This window comes from Pelobates fuscus, chromosome 6 (assembly GCF_036172605.1).
Source record: "Pelobates fuscus isolate aPelFus1 chromosome 6, aPelFus1.pri, whole genome shotgun sequence".
NCBI lineage: Eukaryota > Metazoa > Chordata > Amphibia > Anura > Pelobatidae > Pelobates > Pelobates fuscus.
The window spans coordinates 232,909,217-232,921,463 of NC_086322.1; the positions used below are offsets into that span (position 1 = coordinate 232,909,217).

The window sequence follows — 12,247 nt, forward strand, 5'->3', positions numbered from 1 at the left end:
AGATGCAACTACTAGGAATACTGGCTTCCACCAGCAGACTTGTCAGATGGGCCCAATGGTATCTTTGGATTCCTCACAGATCCTTCCTATCTTGGTTTTAAAAGAGAAAGATTATTGGAGCCAGCCACTGACTATGTCCCCATCAGTGGAGTTACACCTTACCTGGTAGCTGAAATGAGGGATTAGATCTCTGAGTTTTCAGTAAACAGAACCTCATTGGTCAATTATTAGCTTGAATTCCAGTTTTTATAAGATTGATTGCACAGTGTTTGGACCATGTTGCACAATATTTACATTCATTTGTATGGAATTAAGAGTCATTTTCAAGGCTATTCTTCACTTCAGAGGCTTGCTGAAGAACGAGTGGGTCCAAATTTGCTCAAATATCAATGCAACTGTATCCTATATCTATCAAGATGGGTCTCACAGATATGTATTGATGGAATTCCAGCCCATAATGATCAGGGCACAGAAGAACAACCAGGGGCTCAGAATACAATGGCTGTGTGCTTGAGCTGAATAACTGTGGACAAGGTGGATTGGCAACCATGTCACGACGTATCCAGAAGTATTTTCTACATGCTAGGACCAGAATGCGCAGGTTCAGGATATACTGACTCAAATTTAGAATTTTAGTCTGATGTACATATTTTCCTGTTTTTTTCAACTTTCCTAAAAAGGTAATGCAAAAGGTGACAGTGGAAGACCGCGTTGACTCTAATTCCTATGATGAATAAGATGATTCTCGAACCTCCAAGGGAAATTCTAGTACGTCTAGACCTATTACAAGGCCCCTTGACACACCAGGATTCTTAAGTTCTGGTGTTGATGTGGGAGTCCATACAAAGCTTGACATGCTTTTTTCTGTTGGAATTACTCCTCGTTCAGGCCTTGAAAGGTTCTGTGTTATAACACTCTAGAGGAGCAATTAGCTACACTTTGCTTAATTTAGGCATTGATTGAAATCATGCCTCCACTGAGTGTGGTGAAGCCAATATGTGACGTACCACTGGTCTCACGGGCCCTGACTAAACCATTATTCAAACCTCTAGAAGGAGCTTCCATGGTGGTAGCATAGAAAGTGCTGGAGGCTGGTACCCCAGCAAGGAAAATGGGTGAACTCCAGGCTTGATCCTGTGAGCCCCCTTTCACTACTTTTCAACCGATATGGTCGTCTTGCATTTAGCACCTGAAGATCCTGCCTATGGTGAATGCTTATCTATGTCATTCTCTACCTGTACTGAAGGGTACCCATTGAGCGTTGATGCTCCTGGTGCTTTGCTTCATGTAAGCAACAATTGAACTCAAACCTCCGCTAAAGGTGTTGAAACCAATATGTGACGTACCATTGGTCTCACGGCCTCTGACTAAACCATCATTTGAACCTCTAGCAGGAGCTTCCATGATGTTAGCACAGACGTTGCTGTTGCTGGTGGCTGGTACCTCAGCAGGGTGAATGTGTGAACTCCAGGCTTGATCCTGTGTACCCCCATTCACTGAATTTCAACAGGATATGGTTGTCTTGCATGTAGCACCAGAGATCCTGCCTAAAGTGAGAGCCTTTCAATGCCATTCTCTACCTGTACCAAAGGATTTTGGGGCATTCTCCACTAGTGCTGTTACAGCGTCTCATGGGCTTCCATGGCAATGGTCTCTGCTCAAACTTTGTAAAGTTGGCATTTGGACCTCTTTGAACTAGTTTGTCCTGCATTACATATTGGACATTGAAGCAATTAATGAGGCACAATTTGGACGTCACGTCCGTTCTCTACCTATGCTGGAGGGTATCAGGGCACTCTCCTCTCATGCTGTTGCAGCATCGTGGGTTTCCATGGCAATGGTTTCTGCTGACACTTTTTGTAAGCTAGCATTTGAACCTCTTTAGACACGTTTGTCTGGCATTTCATACTGTTCGTTAAAACAGTCTATGATGCACAATTTGGTACTCAAGTATTTAACTCAGTTCATTCTTCTATCTATTTTGAATTATTCTGATTATTTGATTGGCTATTCTGTCCCTCCCTTTGTAAGCTTGGGTATTCCCCATGTGTATATGCTGCCATGATTAGCCAGGAAAGTGGAAAATGTATTCATACTTACCGTAATTTTCTTTTCCTGGCTATTATTCATGGCAGCATATACTTCCCACCCATTAATGTCACTATTTATGTACTGTAGAGCTTGTAAGCTGACTGAGGACCTTAGGGATAGAGCCTCCTTTTAAAACCTTGGTGGTTTTCCAGTCCTATCGGCTGTAAGGGGAGGAGCTAACCCATGTGTATATACTGCCATGAATAATAGCCAGGAAAAGAAAATTACGGTGATTTTTCCACTATCTATCTATCTATCTATCTATCTATCTATATATATATATATATGTACATATATATATATATTCATTCTAAGTATAGTAAGTGTATTGTGATATTACTATATATAATTATCAAAATACTTAGAATGAAATGCTCATATTTATATATATATATATATATATATATATATATATTATATATATATAAATGTAGAAAGCCCTTGCACTCACGCTTTAGTGAATAGATTACCGGGTGCTTGAAATCCAGGAAAATTCAAATATATTCAGATAGTGATCAGCACTCTCGGGTTTTTGAAGGTTTGAAACTTACAGTTTATTAGTCATCCATTAAAATAAGATATTATGCATTATGCATATGCATAATGGAATTATTTTACTAATTCTATGTTGGGTACCTGCCTGACAATGCAGGCAATAATCTGTCGATCCGAGATATGTGATCACGGTGTCATTGAGATCATATGACGCAGATGGGCGGGATTTGCTGTTAGGCAGTCCCCCAATCGTGATCGCAGTGGAAGGTGGGTATGCAGCCTGGGTATGGGGTAGGGTGTTGATCATTACAGCATGATAAGGTGCACTAATGGCGTTAAAGGCGTCCTTTTGCAGGACAGCATAGCACGCCCGAACGGCATTACAGGGTTAATCCTACGATGTAAACATTGACATTCCTGAAAAACAGTGATGTTTTGAGTTGCAAGGTTAAAACAACAAGGGCAGACCACATTATTGTGATGAAGTGGTCTGGGTACTTATAGAGTTACTTTATGGTGTCTGATATTTGGGAAATGTTATTTTGGCATAAAACTATTAACTCCAATGTTACTAATAAAGTATTATTGCTGTGGAGCTTTGTTATACACAATCATACACACCAACATAGGATAGGAACTGTCCCTTCTATATGGGGACACTCGGATAGTATGTATGTTTCACATATATCTACCTTACTGGTCATTTATAAATTTATATGGAGGTACTTTATGACATATTTCTGGTAAATATCACTCTGGTTGGGCACTCATTTAAAAATAATTTATATGGTTTGGATTTTATTTTATTTGTCCAACTATTTTACACGCAATTGCACATCATTTATTTAGAAAATTTCTGTTTAGTGACCCTCATAGCCATTTATCATTCACATTTTCAGATCTCTTACTCACCAACACGAGCAGTTCCTGTTGTGCAGTAGGGCCTTTAAAATCATAAGTAACAAGCTGTGTCATGTGACTCCCCTAGCTATTCTGTAGATCATGTGACCAGGTCTTTTTCAGGTTATGTTCTATCTATAGTAACCTAGGGGGAGATTTTTCAAGGCTATGCAGGTCGACCTTCTGGGGCAAAGTGCTAAATAAATAAACTATAAGAATGTCTCAGCATTCTTTGTACCTAGAATAGTACCTGTTATACCTTGATAAAATCCCCACCTACTTTTCTGATGATTTGTGGCCATTAATCCCTGGTGGCTGCTTTATCGATCATTTTTACAGCTCATTGAGAACAGTCAGGGTTATTCAATGAAGTGAGAATTGCAGGGAAATCAAAATGAATTTGATGCCTTAAATTTGAAATTCACTTTGAATCCTCACATTTGTGAATAACTCTGAACGAATTGCATTGAAGTGGAAAATAATATATCACTTAGTCATAGTATCAGTTTGAAAATTGATGTTGTTTGTACTGTGTGTGTGTGTGTGTGTGTGTGTTATTTTTATTATAATGAAACTCCCACTGTCGTGCTGAAGGAGTTAAAAACCGCTTTATCACTTACCTGATTCCCGTACCGATGTCCCTCGGCGCTGGGTTAGTCACATTAAGATGCTGGTGACGCTGGATGTCCTCATGCAAAGCGTGAAGACGCCCAGCGACATGTAGCAGACTAAATTTAAGGACCTGGAAATTCCCCTATTGGCTGTCTACCAGGTGAAGTTATCCTTTATTAAAAACTGCAATAATTACAATTTCAGAGTTAAAGGGCCTGTGACACTGCACGAAGACCACTTCTAGGATTTTACCATTATAGTATGGGTGCACATTATCACATATGTATGTACACATAAAAGGTCTTATGATCCTTTATGTAAATGTTTTTTAGTTTGTGTTTTATTTTATAGAAAAATGTATTGTATCTGACATTTAATTTGACATGGTCTTGTTATGTATGAAAAATGAGATGTGCATATATATATATACATATATATATAACTTATATTGTACAATATATAAAAGGTTTGTTAGTAAGTATTAGTAAGTGCCTAGACACCTAACACGTGTGGGATTTTTTAAAAAAAAATTTGTCTTCTATATTACTTTGCTATTTGGTACAGAGATGTTTTAATAAATATAAATGATTATATGTTGTAACGCCCATGTCTTTGTATTGCAATATTCAGATGTACGACATTTAGAAGAAGATAACATAGTATCTGATGATACGAGTATTATGTATATGTACACACAATTTGACAATGTTTTATTTGTGTTTTCTAACTCCAAATTTAAATAAATATATAAAAAGCAAAAAAAATCCTTGCACTCACGCTATATTCAATATTGCCGGGAGCCAAAACCTGCAGGCTGATTCAAATAGAGTATCCACAAGTAAGGCTGCACTCCAAAATCAAGGTACTTTATTAGATATGCATTAAAATGATCAATGTTTCAGCCCCATGTTGGGCTTTCCTCAGGAACAAAAAATATACAGACACCATTGGTGTCTATATTTTTTGATCCTGAGGAAAGCCCAACGTGGGGCTGAAAAGTTGATCATTTTATTGTATATCTAATAAAGTAAAGTTGATTTCTTAAGAAGACCGTGGAGTGCAGCCTTACTTGTGGATTCTATCTATCTATCTATCTATCTATATATATCTTTTTGCCAGAGAATTGAATACCTGGCACTTCTGTGCTATTTCGTTGCATCCACGTTCCACTGTTGTGATAATTGAATATTTTGTATTGCTGGCTTTGTAGAATGCTGTTGTAGCTTGCACAAGCCTTTAAATGAGCTGAAGACATATGAAATAAATGAAGTATATTGGCACACTGATTGGTGTACAGCATAGTATATTGTTTGTAATCTCCATTGTTAAGGATCATTTTCCATTGTTATTACATTAGTATTTAAAGAAATGTAAAAAGTGTAAAAAGTTATTATATTTTTCATTAGTATTACCTTATATATTTTAGTTCTTTTGGTTTCAGGGATATGAGCAGCACTTACTTTTTGGTTCCTTTTGCGAATGTTCACTTGAGTAAAGCAATGTCACACATACATTGCTAACTGTATCAGTTGTACAGTGTACTAATCTGTGTTCCATTCTACCTTCTTTCTTGAAGTCTGTTGATTGGCCAGAGGAGGGGGCTGTTGATCACAGTCTTCCCCAGTGAAGTTTGCATTTTAAACATTGTTGTCAAAGTGAGCTTTTCAACCTTTTCATTACTGAGAATTTGTCTTAAAGCTCTCCCTGTTTCACACTCGACTCGACTAGCAAGCTCTTCATACATGTGAACTTAAAACACTTGGATCACAAAAGATTTAAGACATGAAGAATAAGAGATAACTCAACGCACAGATTAGATCCACATAAAATGCCAAGACTATCAAGGGACCATTTAAAGGGACACTCCAGACTCCTAAGCAACTTTAGCTTGCTGAAAAGCTATATGTGTGAAGAGTTTGTCCTCTTTTTAAATTTTGCAAACAGTGTAGATTTCAATAGAAATTGACACTTATATAAATTAACCAAGTTACAACCCGCTTGACTTTCAAGTAGACAATAGATAATGTTACTTCCTGGTTTCGTTAGTTCAATGCAGCTAACCTCAAGAGGCAGCAATTGTTCAGAGCACCTGTCTGAAGGGGAGCGCTTGCAAAGGCAGCAGACAAGAGAACTGCTGGTTTTGTAGGCTGAATTTAGATATATACACAATGAAACAATACATAACTAAATGCATGCACCTTTTAATGGGTGTAAATCTGCTAAACAGTCATTTTAATTTATTTTGTATTTGGGAAGTGGAATGTCCCTTTAACTAAAGAACTTATTCCTAGTAGCTTAGTGGGCAGATGTTTAAATGCCCACATCTCTGCAAAAGATGAACTAAAGACCCCAGATAGTCTTTGTTTGAAAGAGGGCAAAGTGGCAAATGTATAAGTAGTGGTGATAGTCATATGACAAACACAGTAATGTGGCTATATTCATAAGAGACCAACATTTTAACAAGGTCATTCTTTTTTGTATGTCACCACTATATTTATATTAGGTGGACTATTGGGTCATAGGGTGAGGGGATAGAATTAGGGTGGCATATTTTAAAGGGGTACCTGAATTCAAGATGTATGTTGTGGCCGTAACATGGTTTGTACCTTTCAAGTACAGGCTTTATATCACTGCTGAATTTACCATTGTCTTTTTGAAATTGGCATTTTTGCTCTTTACAATATAACCAATAGGAGCAGGAACTGAAGGAGGGGCTCCAGGATGTGGCAGAGCATCTGGAAGGAAGCTGTCAGGGTATTTGTGTGTGTTACTTCCGAAGAACAGGTGTACAAAGAGTGGTACACCACTCCTGTTCAACTCTTTCTTATGAGTAAAACATCTACTGATAATTATGCAACAAACACAGAGAGACTTAAGCACTAAATAAGTCCTGGTATGACAAGGTTTCCTCTTCTTCGCTGTACTGATAACAATGTGTTGGTGATTGAGCTTCAAATAGGTGGGTATGTAAAAAACTGGAAAAAATAAATCAATGGTGGAGTATAACTTGACATTTGGGTGGAGTTAATATGGAAAATCACTTACATTTATAAGAGCTTTTAAACCAGCTCTGAGATTCAAGCTTGGGTGTAATAATCCTTGCCTAGGGACATATAGGTTTTTTCCTTAGCAGATCCGGTCAGGGTCCACAGGATAGTATTAAACCAAATAAACAAAAAATAGAAGCAGTATATAGTGTAGTGTGTAGGAACATTTAAGGCATATATAGTAATGTGTGGTAATGCACTTATATAAAATAACAATGAATCATGGGGATTGTGGTGAAGAATGCCAAATCACGTGAATAGGGCGGCGTAAGTAATATACATTGACACTGGGAAACTGTATTAGGCCATTACATGGTCGGCGCGAAGAACCATAGGGGCTGTAGTATAGGGTGCCCGATCCCGTGAAGTGTAAATTAATGTAGTCACTTTGGCGAATTAATGCAAATGGAAGCCCTGTTTCGGTCAAAATTCAGCAGAATAGTTTAAAAATACCTGATCACATGATCGGGATCGTGAAACACAAAATACTTTAAACTTGAGAATGTTAGATGTTATATGAGGAGGAGAAACTTTATATTTGACTGTTGTGTATTTTGATTTAGTATCCAGAGCACTATAAATTGCAATGTGAATTACCTAATTTTGTAAAAAAAAACAAAAAAGCAAACCATGACATTAAAAAGAATTCTAAATTTTTTTTAAAACAATTTGTCTTTTCTTCCCCCAATTTCTTCCCTTTTCTCTTTCCTTTCTTTTTCTTCTTCCCTCTACTCTCTTTTTCATGACATATTATAAAAAAATGGTGTAGATCAAAGTCAACATTTAGACCTTTAAGTGTTTTGAGATCGAATATCCATAACATTTTCTTCTGACCTACCAGTTTAACTAAATCACCTCCTTTCCAGCAATTAGAATTATTTTGGATAGCACAACATTTTAATAGTTTAGGATTTTTGTTGTGTAATGGAAAATGTTTAAATACACAGTGGTTCAAAAAACCTTTTGCTATGTTTCTGCAGTGTGCCATTATTCTTTTTATGTATATTTTAAGTTCCTCGTGGTCATTCCCACATACTGCAGTCTGCAAAGGCACTCTAGTAGATAAAATACATTCTTTAATTTGCATGTAACCAAGTAAAGTATACTGTGTTCTTTTCCGGTAATGATTGATTGAACATTTTGCTGTCTTCACTGGGAACTCATGGTGGATTTACATGCACTACAGGTATTCCATTTGAAAAAAAATAAAAATTGGTTCGTAAGTACATTTTATTTTGTTTTAGTTTGCATTTTTTTGTAATTTCTTGTTAAGAAAGATTTAAGACCAGGAGCCCCTCTAAAAACATTTTTTTTTTTTTTTCAGGTATAATGTTTTCATCTTCTTTCAAAAATATCCAGTGTCTGTTAATATTTTTTTTTCTTTGCTTAGTTGGTGTCATTTTTGGGTTTGTCTTAATATTTTAGCAAATCCTCCCTTTGTAATTTTGTTATATTTTCTTATGTATTTTGGATGAGTTGTGATTTCTTTTCAATAAGTTGGCTCTTTAGAAAGTTTTGCCTATTTTGTATATGTGCAGTTTCTTTTTAATCTTATGATTTAGCTTTTTGGAACACATTTTAGCCATGGTTCGTAGTGGCCACTGATATAATTAATAAAAGTGTTCATATTAACTTTTTTTAAAGGGGTGCATGTTTGTATTATATGTATATTTGTAGGTGTAAAAAAACTATTTTTTATTAGATCTGTGGTTAATATGATCCCTTTGTAAAATTATTTAAAATTGTAGGAATTTTCCTAATTCTGGACCATATAAAGAGCAGATAATTCATATATCTTCTATAGGTCAGCAGGTTTGCAATCCAAGGGTGGCCATCCCAAATAATAGAACTTTCCCAATCAGCTAACCTGACCTGCTAAAAACCTGCAAAAAATGCTTGGTTGTGAAGGGGTTAAACTGAATCTCCTGTGAGTTTACCATTTGGGCAAGTATACCTAATTAAATAGATACCTATTGCATCATATGCTCACTTTCAGAGCTGACTCATCCTCATAGCTGACTTTCTTAGGCTTATTTGCTAAACTTGAAATTGTGTGGCATTAAAAAGGAAATTGGATTTGTACGCAAAAATAGCTATGTTGGAATAATAGTGGAGTTGTCTAATTTTCCCTAAAACTCATACATAAGGATTGGGTCCTACCATGTGTTCGGTCCTCTTTGCTTGCTTAATTATAAGACCTTCTTGCATATATTTGCTATCTTTCTTGCTTCTGGAACGAAATCCAGACCTGGAATTCTCCACCATGTAGCCTTAAAGGGACTCAATAGTCACCCAGCCCACTTCATCCCACTAAAGTGGACTGGGTGCAGTGTCCCTATCCCACTTTGTCCTGCGTTGTAAATTATTGCAGTTTTAGAGAAACTGCAATGATTACTTTGCAGGACTAAGACTGCCTCTAGTGGCCGCCAATCAGACAGCCACTAGAACAAGGGTGTCCAAAAGATAGATCCCCAGATGTTGTAGACTTACATGATGTTTTGTATGCCTTTAGAATTACAAAGCATCATGAAAGTTGTTTTAAATCTGGGGACCTACCTTTTGGACACTCCTGCTCTAGAGTTACTTCCTGGATGCTACCAGACTCATGTCTCCTAAATGAGACTGGACGTCCTCATGCTCTGCAAGAGGACGTCCAGTATCAGTGAAATCCCCATAGGAAAGCATTGATTCAAATAATGTTTTTTTTTTTTTTTGTGAGAAATTGCTAATTTATATAAATATAACTTCAATAAATGTTATAAATGAAAGGGGAGATCAGGTAGCTTAAATAGGTCTATATTTCATTCTACTCATATGCTCTACAGCAGGGGTACCCAAAAGGTAGATCCCCAGATGTTTTAAAACTACAGCTTCCATGATGCTTTGTCATTACAAACGTATTCTAAAGGTGCGCAAAGCATCATGGGAGTTGTAGTTCTACAACATCTAGGGATCTACTTTTTGGGCACCCCTGCTCTACAGCTATAGTGTAGATTTTACACTAAAATAGCAATGATACACAGCTGACTTCGTTTAAGCCATTTATTATATTTTTGTCTAAAATTTGAAATTTACTTTGAATTCTTGACAATTTACACTTAAACTCTGTGGCTGTGAGGGGGAGCGTAATGATGGTTATTATGTGCAGCATCTGTATGATGTAGAAAGAATATATATATATATATCATACTCTATAGATGCCATAACTCCACCCTTCTGTTTCTTACATCCAATCTGAAGTGTTCAGACAATGTGCTAGATGCTTTAAAAGGAGAACTTTCACCTCAAAAATATTGTTCAATGTAATATCACTTTCATCAAGTTTTGAAAAGATATAGATGGGTTTTTGTTTTTTTTAAAGCGAGACAGAAACAAAACACATCCCCACCTTTAGTGTGTGATCGGATCCTTCAGCCATATACATGCGCTTTGGGCCGAACATGTTAGAATTTGACCGTCAGACCTATGATGTCACCACATTGTGCAGGGAAGACCACATATACTAAAAGGTAAGGATGATATTTGTTCCCTCATTTTTGTTACATATGCATCTTTTAAAAAAATATATACATATACACACACACCGAGATATATATATATATATATATATATATATATATATAAAACTATTCAATTTCAAAATGTTATGATAGGATCATTATATTAAAAATTGTGTTGGTGACTGTTGTCCTTTAGTGCATGCTTTTAAATCCATGAACATTATATTCCTGTATGTAAGAGAAATCCTAAATCATGGTAATTGATTTAATATAGATGGAGATAATGGAACAAAATGGAGGTTCTCAAATGTAGGATAATGGTAAATATTGTGGCATGGATTTCTTCATTTATTTTCATTTTAGACCTCGCAAGTTATTATAAATAAACATAAATGTCTGTTTTTAATTTATTCTATAGTAAGGGGTAGCATCAATATACATGTACATGAAACATCTGGATTCATTGCAGCTAAGCGCCAATAGTTACGCTATACAGACATACTTTTTCCAACAGACAATGAATGTAGAATTAAGATATTTATTAAAGGCCTATATAGAAAAACTCTATTTGTGATGTGTATTTTCTATTATTACAATAGTTGAAGTTCAGATCACATTTCAAAGCAAAGCAATATGGTAATGCAGATAATTTTGAGTGGTTTACCATAGTAGTGCAAAAGGGAATATGTTAAAACGTGTATAAATTGTGTAGTCTAGTGGTGTTACTTTGTGTTTGAATTTACACAACACTTATACTTCTCGTATGACAAAACTGTCCAACTCTTTCTAGTGTTTAGATCACAACATCAGCCCATCCCCGGATCACGCCCTCGCCGACCACAAATCCCACAGGAGACGCTGATTCATGCATTATATAGAGTGCTCACCATCTCAAATCTCGACGCCAGCAGTAGAGCAGACAGAGACCCAGGCTCCTGTTCACCCCCCTTCCCAGTGTCTGCCCCAACAAAACACACAAACTCATCACAAACCATACACAGATCTTTATTCCTGCTACCATCAGAAATGAACAATTTATTACCATGAAAGTGAAAGTTCTGTGAAAGTTCTACATTAGAATGGGTTGTTGCGTACATGTGCTTATCTTGGAAAGTAAGGACAGTCATGAAGTTTTGAAAGCACCAAGCCTTGCACTGAGCATTCACTTGACCTATGGCTATAGCAAATCAAGATCAAATTTTTATCCTATGGTCAAGTTCTTGCGAAAGCTCTATAGGAACAACTACAGGTAATGTATACCACGTGTTTAATTACAGACCTCTTATAGGTGAATTATAACCAGAAAATAATGAAGGCATAATAACGTGTACAAAACATGTTTTGTGGTTCCAGCACCTATTCTCTCTGGTCTGTGCAGTTACAACGCTGTAGCATAACTAAATACTAAAAGTAGTTACAAAATGTAGTTCCTTCCAGCAGCCAATGGTATTTTAAACCGGGAATTGATAGATAGACAGATAATTACAAAAATTTAGTCTAAAATTTATACATATAAATAAATACATCAGTTGAAGAAAAGTCAAAGATTAAGGCAACATTTTTATAAAGAATATATTAACACAGAATAAGTATTATGAATGA

At 36.3% G+C, this 12,247-nt stretch overlaps 1 protein-coding gene across 1 annotated transcript in view; it reads right to left on the bottom strand.

Moving 5' to 3' along the window:
- Nucleotides 1-3,581, bottom strand: part of SCRN2 (secernin 2) — a 36,784-nt gene extending 33,203 nt beyond the window's left edge. Inside the window, exon 1 of the mRNA XM_063458844.1 lies at nucleotides 3,499-3,581. Within this exon, the coding sequence (XP_063314914.1) occupies nucleotides 3,499-3,542 (44 nt within the window). The 5' untranslated portion in view covers nucleotides 3,543-3,581. The remainder of the gene's footprint in view (nucleotides 1-3,498) is intronic.
- Nucleotides 3,582-12,247: the final 8,666 nt, after the last annotated feature.